Source organism: Chenopodium quinoa, unplaced genomic scaffold (genome assembly GCF_001683475.1).
Source record: "Chenopodium quinoa cultivar QQ74 unplaced genomic scaffold, ASM168347v1, whole genome shotgun sequence".
NCBI lineage: Eukaryota > Viridiplantae > Streptophyta > Magnoliopsida > Caryophyllales > Amaranthaceae > Chenopodium > Chenopodium quinoa.
This window is the reverse complement of record NW_018744167.1, coordinates 1,820,195-1,832,758: the sequence shown is the minus strand read 5'-3', so window position 1 is coordinate 1,832,758 and position 12,564 is coordinate 1,820,195. Positions and strand designations below refer to the sequence as shown.

The following is a 12,564-nucleotide window of genomic DNA, read 5'->3' as shown; positions in this document are numbered from 1 at the left end:
TTTTTTTTTAATTTATGGCTGAGCATGTAATTGTATGATTAACTTTTTTAAAATTAAACCTTCGCCTCATGAAACTAACAAAACATTTCATATACTCCGTAGAAGTTTTTCTTAATCCTAATCAAATGAGATAAATCTTTAACTGCTATTCAAAAATTTCAATAATAATGATAGGGTAAGAGAGTGGGGGATAGCTTAGTTGGTTAAAGTTTTCCTCCCATTCCTCCCTTCCAAATTAGATGACACATTTTGTTTATCACGGTTGTCAATGTAAATAACTCTAATTATATTTAAGTAAAAATTATAAAAAGTTGATATTTCGAAAATACACATTAATATGAATCTAACAAAACCCTACATGATTATGATTTTTCTTATCAATAAATTACAAAAGTTAGTCAAAGTAGAGTTAGTGAATAGTGTCAAAAGTCAAAATATGACATCTAATGTGGATGGAGAAAGACCCTGTTCTTTTCAACAGAATAGAACAGAGCACAGCAGATTGAGTCAGCAATGTAGAGCAAATTTCAGCAGAACAGAATCGAGCAGAGCAACTTAAAAGAACAGGGTCGAAGTATGTACGAGTAATAGGTAAAAAATCTGGACTTGGAACCAGTCTGCTTGTTGTAAAAAATCTGGACTTGGAACCAGTCTGCTTGTTGAAATAGAATTTCATTATCTTAAGTTGAAACCATATAATTGGGAAATAAGATTAAATAAAAACTTGTTATTCCTTTTTTTTCTTTTCTTTTTATTTTATTTTATTTTTATTTTAATGTTAGCCTAGTAAGATAACGTTGTTTATGCTTTCAAAAGTTTTTGCATGCTTCGGATGTACAGTAAATTTTACGTACGTTCGGATGTTGTATACAAAAAATTATCCATGTTATCACAAAAGTTACCCTTAGTCCCATAAAAGTTACCCTTATTACCCAATTATTTTTATTATCATAAAATTGCCCTTAAATTGTTAAAAATTACCTATATTGCCCAGTACCTTTTATTCTCACAAAATTATCAATAAAACCGTCAAAAGTTACCCATAAATTATCAAAAGTTACCCATAATGTCTCAAAGATACCCATATTTCTTTCCTTTTTCTTCCCACCAGACATTACTGTATACTGGATTTTTCTAAAACATTTGTTTTTCAATTTTTGTCTAGAGCCACGAAACAAAGGATAACAGTTTAGACAAAATGTTGGTAACTATGTACTTCCCAAAAAATTAAATTACGAGCTTAAGCTGATGGTTATATTCTATCATATATAGAGCTGTCAAAAGCTGACCCGACCCGAAAAATTTACCCAAACCCAATTATTAACCGACTTATTTGAACCCGAAAAAATGGTGACCCGAATCCGATATGACTCGACCTAAAACCAACTCTAGACCCGAGTTAACCCGAGTATTTAAGACTCGAACACAAACATGAACCGACCTGGAGATGACCCGATCTGAATATAACCCCGTAAATTATTAACTAGAACCGAACCTGAATCAAACCCGAGAATGACCCTAACTCGTTTTAACCCGTTAAAGCCTGACCTATTATTCACCCGACCCGAGTGTAACCCAACCTTTTATTAACCCAACCCAAACCCGATAAGATGTATGACCCGACGTGACCCGACTCAAGCATGACCCTATAGTTAGTATATTGCCGTATATATTGTTATATAGTCAAAGGAGATAATTAGCTTAATAATTATCTGCATATAGTTAGCTAGAGTTTAGCCTATGATGATTGACGAAGGCATGTACATTTTATATATGCGGTTATTCTCTTAATGATAAGCATGGAAAATTTTCCCTCAATCTTTCATTAAGAGCCAGATTATATTGGCATAACCGCATAAGCTTGTCTATTATTTTTCTAAAATCAATTATAGCCATAGATGTAGTCTTTTTGGGTCTAATTCTAATAATAACTTAAAATATTATTTGCTCTCCCTTAATTTGCTTGACTAATTTCCTTAATTTTTTTCTAATCCTTTTGACCTAGCTCGATTTGGAAGAGATACCCAAGAATCAGGATCGAATCATTTTTACTAGCTAAACAATAATAATTAGAGCAAATAATAACTTAGGTTAATGCCTTGAAATTTATTAGCTTTGTAAACGTCAATATATGAACTGATAACAAACCGACCCGAAAAATGTACCCAAACTCGATATGACCCGAGCTGAAATCAACACGAGACCCAAATTAACTCAATATTTGAGATCCGAACCCGAACATGACCCGACTTCGAACTGACTTGACCTAATTATAATCCGCAAATTATTGACTTGAACCGAACCCGACTTGAACCCGTGAATGACCCTAACTCGTTTTAACTCGTTAAAACCCGAATTAAACCCGACTATTATTCACCTGACCCGAATGTAACCCGATTTGTTACTGACCCGTCCTAAACTCGACAAGATGTATGACCCGACGTGACCCGATTCAAGCATGACCCAACCCAAACCCGACCCGTATATGTTACGACATTAACCCGAATTTACCTGACTCACACTAACCCGACTTGTTTACCTAAATTGACAGCTGTAATCACACCCCCATGGTCAAGAGTTTGTTGGGCTTGACATGTAGATGCATCTTGGGCCTCTATATACCTAGTGTAAAATATATTTCGCTTGCAAGTAAGGGCATATGACATTTGAACTCGTAATCTTTTATCACGCTGAATCTTGATACCATGTTTAAGGATTGGACAAACGTAATTCAACAAAAATACTTAAGTTGATGTTTGAGGCGCATGACTAAGTTTAACACTACAGCTTGAAGTAAGTATAAAATTTGAGCTTGTGACCTTTTTTTCACATTGCTTTGTAATACCATGTTAAAGGACCAATTCAACCAAATACTATGGCCCTTTAAAAATCAATAATATAATTAGGATTGTCATTATTTTGATCATACCAGCCTAGCTTGTTGGAAACATACATATTACATAGCATCTATTATATGTGTAGCAGATTTTGTGTGTGGCTGGCCACACCGTGTGACCAGCTAGCACACAAGTAACCCCTCACCAAGTAATCCTTGACTGATCTAGTCCCCTGATTGATTAACCCTTGACCAAATAACCACTGACCATGTAGTTCCTAACCGACTAAGTAACCTCTAACCAAGTAACCACTGCCCGATCTAGTAACCCGTGATCAATTAACCTTAAAACAAAAAAAATTACAAGTATTTGATACTCCAGTTTTCTATCCAAAAAAGAAAGAAACTTGGTGATTCAGGAGAGAGAGAAAGAAATTGAAATTCCAGCAACCCCGATCACTCGAACCGATCGAGATCCAATAGACGGGGTAGTTGTCTGCACCGGCGAAAGAAGCGGCGGCGCCGCCATCAGTGGTGGTGGAACAACGTTAGCAGAATAGAACCATTTATCAACTTCAATTTAGCAAATGGCGTGCAAGAAACATATACCCACATAACCATTAATCAACCATTAATGTCAAATTTTCCTCAAACCCAGAAAATTAAATCAATAAAAAAAGGTCAAAATCAAAAATTTCTTACCAATTTGACTATTCATACATCAAAAATTCAAGTGGGTATTTGTTGCAAAGAGAAAGAGGGAGATTGAGAAAGAGGAGAAGACTATTCATACATCAGTGATGAGTGGTTTGGCTTGGAGGAGAAAGAAGACTTGTGGTGTAAGACTTTTTTTTTTTTTTTTTTTTTTTTTTTGTTAATGATGTGGCGGTGAAAGTTTGTGTTATATGTGGCATGATTTTTTTGTTGACATTTCTATGACTGCGAAATTAATATTTTTATTTTTTCTTATATCCAATAATGCCTTTTATTTCCAAGCAACTAATTGTTTAAGAAGTATTATATAAGAGCAATTACAGTTTTCTGAAATATATTCCTCGAACTTGGTTTTTTTTACAACTTAGCCAAATCTCTATATAACATTTATAATCATTGTGGTTATTGATTGATTACATAATAAAACAATTAACACAAATTCTTGATTAAGACAGACTTTCATTAACTTATTGTAAGACGGATTAAAATTATCTTAAAAGTATTAAAGTAATACTTATATAATACTAAAGTTGCATTGTCATTATCCTAACATATATTTTATTATTAAAAAGCAGTTATTATAATGTATTAGATTAATTATATAAGCCTTCATAGCATGTATCATTGTATCCAATAGAAATTACACATTAAAATACAATCAAATTTCTTACAATTAAAAGTTACCCTTAAAGTAATTAAAGTTATCATAAAAATTGTTAAAGTTACCTTTAAACTGACCGTCTTACAATAAAATTAATGTAATTAATTTAAGTCTGCCTTACACAAGACTTATTAATTAATTAATGTAATAAAGTCAAATAATTTTTTTTGTTTAAAAATATCTCCCACCAGGGTTGACAAATAGCTTTACTTGGTCATTGTGAAATAGACATTGAATTATAATTGACATGATTACACTTTTAGTATAGTATAGATCATATATCGCCTAGGGCTAGAAATGTTCCGTGTATTCTATTGGAGGATTCATTAAATTTAGGTCTTTATACTCTATATTAACAGCTCAATATTTAATAAATTGTGTTGTTATGAAACTGTAATGTACTTGTAGTTTGTACTGCTTATTTTTTGTTCTAATAGTCACAAACAGCAAGAAACATGCCTTCCTGGTGATCCGAGTACTAGCTGCAAGATTTGTTATGCTATATTTCTTCTTTCTTTCTTTCAAGTAATCGCGTTATATATATATATGAACATTAATACCATTTTAATCACAACCATCGGTTAATTAAGAAAATAGAACAAAAATAAAGGGTTTGAAATTTTCTTTTTTCCTTAGAAAAGGAAATGAGCAGCCTTGCTTTGCTGAAGTTTATATGTCTGTTTGTGTTTGTTGGATGGATGATAATATGGATTGTGTTGCCAACAGAATTTTACAAGTATAATTGGCTTCCTAAGCTAGCAAAGAGGTTAGATGCATCATACATTGGAGAACAAGGTTGTCATTTTCTCCTCCGGCTATATATATTAATAGCACTCTCTCCGTTTCATATTAACTAGCTATCTTTTAATGTTATGTAATTTAAATTTATTGCGGGAACAAATAATTATGTTGCTATTGAATTGCAGGAACAAATCTATTTTTACTTACATTTCCCATGATGTTGATTGCTGTCATTGGCTCTATCTATCTTCATCTTAAAGATAAGAGAGGGTTCTCCTTGAAAAGGTTTTTAGTTTTTATGTTTTATTATACACTCGAATGATCACTAACATTCATTCTAGTTCCCCTTGTCAAAATTTTATCACCGTATACAAAAATCTGGATTAGATAATTGATCTCACTAAAAGGACTATGTGATAAGAGCACATAAGAAAATTTTAAAAAATACGGAGTAAATAAATACTATGATATGCTAGTAACTTATTCGTGCCCTATCATAGCATACTATGATATGCTAGTCGAGTTTCTAGGATAAAAATTGATTAGTTTGTCAAATAGATCAGAGATTCTTTTTGCTTAGATTGGGCAGCACTAAGCTAAATAATTTTATTTTCCTAAAAAAAAAAAAAAATGAGCTAAATTATTTTATGATTTTCCTTTATTTTCTGACAGAGTAATTAGTTCATTATAAAGCTAGGTGAGTATACTAATCTTTTAATTTGGTCATGCCGAGAAATCTAATGAAAACACCCAAGAATTTGAATAAGACAATGAGTCTCATGAAAAAAGTAGGTCTATATATCATTGATGCCCTAGTTGAGTTTCTAAAAGAAAAAACTGGATTAGTTAGATAAGTGTTCTTTTCTACTTATTTTGGACAAATCTAGAAAATTTCAGGAAAAAAAAAAATTGTTTTCTTATGTACACTTAGCTACTTAGCTAGTGTTGGGCAAGAGTAATCAAGACTATTTTGGCTGCTTATATGGAGCCGGGAGCCCTACATCCATTGTTTTTTTTTTAAAAAAAAAAAAAAAAAAAAAAAAACCACATCTTCAGTGGTACATCTAATTTTAGGTATATTCGAAAACATCTAAGAATTTTAAAACAGATTTCTAGAAGAAAATTCTTACAAGAAATATCTTGGGAAGCCTTTTCATATTCATATCATTTCATAATAAGACGGTATATATACACAAGACATGCATGTCTTTTCATTATAAATAAAAGTGTATAAACTAGAAAAGCTTAGATATATTATAAACATACACATGGTTTCCAAAATACACGAAACTAAAGTATAATTATTGATACGTACTCTTTTGCTTTGAATCTTTGTAACAGTAGTAGCGTTAAATCATCTGAGCAACAGCCGCAAGTCAACTCTTTGAGACGCCCGATTATTGTGATGGGGCCTCTAGGAATTGTAACAGCTTTGGAGCTCATCTTTGGGATTATGGGTATTGCGCTTGTGTGTTGGCACTTCGGCAGCTACTACTATGTCAGTGTTAAGCATCCACACATGGGACACGGCCCCGACTATCGAAAACCGTGAGTATAAAAAATCACCTAGATAGAATATCCATATAAACAACCTGATAGAGTATAAAGCATATTCTTGGGCCTTAATCATCAGCTTAAGTTTTTTGTTAAGACCCAAAAATGTGTTTTAAAGGACCAATGCAACTAAAAACTTAAGAAATGATTGGAGTCAGGAATATGTTTTATACTCTATCACGGCTAATCTTGGATTTAAATCAACTATCAGCTTAAACTTTTGGTTGAATTAGTCCTCTAACACACCTCTTGTACGTATATATGAGTGAGGCTAAATAGGTTAACTAGCTGTAGCTAATTAAGGGGTTTCGTACATATATACATAAGGCCCGCATTGATGCTTTGTGTGTGATTTTTCAATTCGCAGGTGGCAAAAGAAGTTTCGAGGTGTGTCGCTACGATTAGGATATGCCTCGAATATTGCTTGGGCGTTTCTCTTCTTTCCAGTAACCCGATTAACTTCGATATTGCCTCTGGTTGGTCTTACATACGAGTCTAGCATCAAATATCATGTATGGATAGGCCAAATTGTGATGATTCTTTCTTCATTACATAGCCTTGGCTTTATCACTTACTGGGCTTTTATGAACCAAATGTCTGAGGTAATGTACTTATGTATCAGACTATCAGCTAGTAAGATCTTTGAACTTAATTAATGTATATACAACCTTTGTTTCATGTATATTATTTGCAAAGATTACCTTAATTAATTTTGCTTAATTATATCGATCATTGAAGTTAATTAGTGTATTATGTTTGTGATGTGGCATGCAGCTGAAAGAATGGAGCAAAACTTATGTGTCAAACGTGGCAGGGGAAATATCATTTGTTTTTCTAATAGCAATATGGGTTACAAGCTTTGCGTACACTAGGAGAAAGTCGTTTGAAGTATTTTTCTACACCCATCAACTTTACGTTCTAGCAACCTTTATTTACCTTGTGCACATAGGGGTTTCCTGGACGATGCAAATACTTCCTGGTATTTTTCTCTTTATCATCGACCGATACCTCAGATTCTTGCAATCGCGTGCTCGTGTAAGGTTAATATCGACTCGAGTCCTTCCTGGTGGGACTATCGAAATGACTTTTTCCAAGAGTCCAGGTGATTGATTATCAATTTTTTTTTTTTTTTTTTAATGTTTAGAGAGCCACAAAGGCAAGTAATGAGAATCGATCTCAAGATCTCTTGAAATCAGGAGAGAAGCTCTAACTACTTGAGCTATCCATTACTCTTCTCTGATTGATAATCAATTTAATTGACTAATCCTTTTGTTCCTTTATTAAGCATTCGGATTTCATATTTCACGGGTTTTGATGCAAGTGGTGTAAAATGCAGTGTGAAGTATTAAGAATAATTATAAAGTACAATATTTTGTTTTCTAGTAGGGACAATATAATAATGAAAAAGCATGTGTGAACTGTGAAGTACATGTGGTCATGTGGACACCAATTTTGAAGGGTACTTAGGGAAGATTAATATTGCGTACGTTAAAAAGTATACAAAGGGGTATGTTAGTAATTATACATGAAACAAAAATAGGAATAGGTATTTAATTAATTATAAGTCACCCAATTAAAAAAGCAGACAACAGGCACTAAGGGACGAAAGGATTATTAGAGCAACTCCAATGGCAAATTAATTGTCAAATTAACCTATCTTGCCACATAATTTAAGCTTATAAAACCTAACTTATTGCAGTTCGCTCCTTCAGGGAGTTAATGACATCCACCCCTGTAAATTGTGTAAATTGTTAGACAAATAGGCTTTTTCATACTCCCTCTGCCACAATATATCGTTCCTATTTGTGTTTTTTTCACTGTATTTAAAAAATGAGAGGCAAAAGTGGATGAAGTACATAAAAAAAAGTTAAAAAGAACAATTATAGACAAAAGTTAAAGAGGAAAAAGTGAATGAGACATACAAAAAAAGGTGAAAAGTACAATTATAGACAAAAGTTAGAGAGCAAGTGGAAAAAAGTATAAGGCAAGTGGAAAATTCAAGGCTAATTTAGGAAGTACAATGAATAAAATTTAAAAAATGAAGGTATAATGATCTTTACATACTATCCAAAAATAGAAACACGAACAATATTTTAGATCTCCAAAATAAAAAAAACAGGAACTATATTATGAAACGGGGGGATCAATAAGAAACAAGTTACATATTTCGTAATTTTAAAATCTCTCTTTTAATTTCTAATCACACAAGCAATACTAGCATAGTAGTATATATACTATTCTTTTCTTTTGATCTCCTTTAATTTACATTTGTTGTTTTTTTTCTCTTAATTTGTGTAATTTAATTTTCAGGTGTTCATTACGATGTTACTAGTTTCGTATTTGTAAACGTGCCCAAAGTTTCCAAGTTACAATGGCACCCTTTCACAGTGATTTCAAATAATAACATGGAGCCTGATAAGCTAAGCATAGCCTTCAAGGGTGAAGGGAGTTGGACAAGAAAGATATATAATGAACTTTCATCTTCTTCTTTAGAGAGGCTCCAAGTCTCTGTGGAAGGACCATATGGACCTGGCTCTACCAGCTTTTTGAAGTAAGTGCCATATATACACGTTCGAGCTTTGTCTTTAAATAATACGAAGTACAACTAAGCTAGTACATACAGTCATAGTAGTGATTGCATGATAATGATGATGAAAATTGTGGGTGTAGCCGTATATACTCCCTCATTACCAGATACGTGCAATAGTTTGTTGATTGACACATATGTCAATGCATAATTTTAATTTGATCTTAAACATACGAAGTTATATATACTTTATAATAATATAAATAATGAAAAAGTATATGAAAATCTATTTACATTGAATTTGAGACTATTACACAATAACATTACTTGATGTTAACATATTGTGGTCATGAGTCATGACATCACGTATGGGAGGTGCCGTAACTCCAATCCGTAAGGCATTATTCTGATCGAATTGGAACATAATTTCTAAAAGGCGTCATCAAACTTCTAAGCTAGCTCGAATACTAATCCTTTATTTCTCTTCGATTTTAACAGGCATGAATCACTTGTACTGATCAGTGGAGGCAGTGGAATAACTCCATTTATATCCATAATTCGAGAGATGATCCATCGATCCAATACACAGAAAGGCAAGGTACCAAAGGTTCTTCTAGTCTGTGCCTTCAAGCACGCGGCTGATCTTACCATGCTCGATCTATTGCTACCAGCAGTGGAAAGCACGCCGGATGATCTCTCAAAAATCCAACTAGAAATTCGAGCATACGTGACTCGAGAGGATGAACCGACTACATCCAATAGCCAGAAAGTCGTCCACACCAAATGGTTCAAGCCAAGCCCAATGGACTCGGCCATAACCCCAATATTAGGACCCAACAGCTGGCTCTACCTTAGCCTCATAATCGCGTCCTCATTTGTCCTGTTTTTAATCCTCCTAGCCTTTGTGACTCAATACCACATATACCCTATAGACCACAACACAAACAGCATATACAACTTTAGTACATGGGTGGTATGGGACCTCTTTTTCATGTGTATCAGTATCATTCTCGTCAGTAGCATCGTGTTTTTGGTGCAGAAGAGGAATTTCGCAGCAGAAGAGAAACAGATCAGTAATGTGGAAGTGCCTACTCCAACGAGTTCTCCGGGATCTTGGTTTCTTTACGGAGGGAATAAAGACCTTGAGAGTCTTCCACTTCACTCCCTCGTTCAAGCTACCCAAGTGCATTACAGAAGCAGGCCTAATTTGAGAAGTAAAATTATATAGATATTGCAGTTTAAACTTAAACTAAATGATATTATATTTTGTCTATATAATCGGTTATGAATTGGTTTGCAGAAATACTGTTGGAGAGCAAAGAACAGGATGTCGGAGTGTTGGCTGCAGGACCTAGCGCGCTGAGACAGGATGTTGCTAGAATTTGTTCAGGCTGCGGAGCAACTAACCTGCACTTTGAGTACCTTAGCTACACCTGGTGATTAATTAACCGATCTTGCAGCAAATTAAAGCACCAAGGATCGATTATGCTAGCTATATACTACGTCTGTATGAATTGAATGATGTATATATTTGCTTTTGAGGGTGTTTGCTATATATCATCTCTTCTTGTAACAATGGAAATGTGATGAACCCCTTCAATTCCCCTCTTTTCTTGTCCAAAATTAAATAAAAGCTTTTAAGGACATGTGCTCCTAATTTCTTGATGACTATGTATTACAGTATACATTTATCATTGATTGAACTTTTTTTTATTATACAATTTATGTTTATTTCTTTTAGCATACTATTTCTCCACAAAATTTGAACATGCAACCTCTAATTCTATAACTATAACTAAGTGTCTTACCACCAACTTACATGATATTTTATATTATCTTTTGAATACAAAATATTAATATATAACGAATGACAATGTAAATAACAAATTTAATTACAAGAAAATTAAATCATAAATTAAAACATATATTAATGATCAACTCCATGTAACGACTCGGAGCATCACCCGAACCCAAATACTAATTATATATTAAAAATCATGTCAAATAAAGTTTACTTGTCACGTGCCACTCTCCACTCATGCAAATATTCAATGTTTGTTTCAGGAAGACATCTAGCCATCAATCCACCATTTCATTATCGATAAATGGTTTTGAAAAAGAAAAAAAAAAAAAAAAAAAAGCAATAGTCTTATAATTATACCTTTGATCTTCTAATTCTATTCGTAATTGGGTCGGTATGATTCCCTCCTGTACTACTATCACATATATTTTTTGGTCTCTTAAGATTTCTTCTCCCAGGACACTCCCTAAGGTTGCCATCCTTTTTTGGAGCATTTGAAAATGTCGTAATGCTATCATTTTTAAAAATAATACCACCAATCCTAATAGTATTTATATTCGCGCCTTCTCTTTGTTTTAGGAATGGCAAACTCATTCTATCTTGGATAATGTCCATCTTCCAAGCAATAAGTCTATTCACACTACAGCTCAACCCTCCCCTGCTATTATATCTTGGTCCCCTCCCCCGGTGGGCTACTGTATGTAAGCTCAATTTTGATGGTTCCACTCTTAACAATTCTGCATTTGTTGGTGTTGTTATTAGAGACCATTTAGGGAATCATATTGCTAGCCGTACTTATAACCTGGGCTCTTGCCCGGCTTTTCTTGCTAAAGCCATTGCTCTTTGTAATGGCCTCCTCCTAGCTAGAGAGCATGGTATCTCCCATTTTTATATTGAAGGTGATAATCTAACAGTTATTAATATCTTGCAGGGTCATTATAAATGCCCGTGGAAGCTCCAGCTGTTGATGGATGATGTCAAGCACATTTTGGATTCTTTCTCAACCGTTAAGTCCCAACATATCTACCGCGAAGGAAATCGGGCAGCAGATTATGTTGCCTCTCTTGGATATTATAGTCCGACGCACCAAGATATTGACCCTTTTATGGACAACAAATTTTCTTATTTTTTTACTTTTAGACAAATTGGGACACGGTCTTGCGAGAAGACGTTCCTAATCTACTTCATGTATCTTACTTATTAAAAAATAAAAAATAAAAAAATCTTTTTACAACAATTAATCATGCCTCCTCTACGTCTATAGTAATAACAAGTATTTTATACTTTTTTTTTTTTACCTTATTATTATTTATGATAATAATCAGATGTTTTAAAAAGTTTTCAAATATCATGCAATTACTTACTACATTACCATTTTTAAATTTTCTCATATATAAAATAATCATGGAATATAACATTTCTAGGCATTGCATGGGATACACACTAGTTGTCACTAAAATAACAACTTACGGAATATTGCCTGCATTTTACACGGTTCATATTCTTACTTTGACTATACTTTTTACCAATATTTAAAAAACATATTTTGCCATATAATATTATTAAATTAATCTTTATGTATATTTTCATTATATTTATAAATTAATAATATATAAGTATAAATATTAATGGTCGAAGTTTTGTTAATCAAAGTGTTTACAATTATTACGAAACAGATGCACTTTTTTAGTACACGTGTTGGATGGTACATGGTGAGAACGAAAATGTCA

At 33.2% G+C, this 12,564-nt stretch overlaps 1 protein-coding gene across 2 annotated transcripts; it reads left to right on the top strand.

The window, feature by feature from the left end:
* Positions 1-2,180: 2,180 nt before the first annotated feature.
* Positions 2,181-11,173, top strand: LOC110693851 (ferric reduction oxidase 4-like). Of its 2 annotated transcripts, XM_021871013.1 has the most exons (9): positions 2,181-3,675; positions 4,938-5,006; positions 5,138-5,237; positions 6,294-6,500; positions 6,874-7,108; positions 7,281-7,608; positions 8,817-9,057; positions 9,532-10,247; positions 10,334-11,173. In XM_021871013.1, exons 3-9 carry the CDS (start codon positions 5,167-5,169, stop codon positions 10,471-10,473), a joined length of 1,938 nt encoding a protein of 645 aa, XP_021726705.1. In that variant the 5' UTR covers positions 2,181-3,675; positions 4,938-5,006; positions 5,138-5,166; the 3' UTR covers positions 10,474-11,173. The 2 variants fall into 2 exon arrangements, with proteins under 2 accessions (XP_021726705.1, XP_021726704.1); XM_021871012.1 differs by lacking the exon at positions 2,181-3,675 and having other exon boundaries at positions 4,798-5,006.
* Positions 11,174-12,564: the final 1,391 nt, after the last annotated feature.

Coding starts and splice junctions, on each gene's coding strand:
- LOC110693851 (XM_021871012.1), top strand. CDS start 4,856: ATGAGCAGCCTTGCTTTGCTGAAGTTTATATGTCTGTTTGTGTTTGTT. Junction 5,238..6,293: donor AGAGGGTTCTCCTTGAAAAG/GTTTTTAGTTTT, acceptor TCTTTGTAACAG/TAGTAGCGTTAAATCATCTG. Junction 6,501..6,873: donor GGCCCCGACTATCGAAAACC/GTGAGTATAAAA, acceptor TTCAATTCGCAG/GTGGCAAAAGAAGTTTCGAG.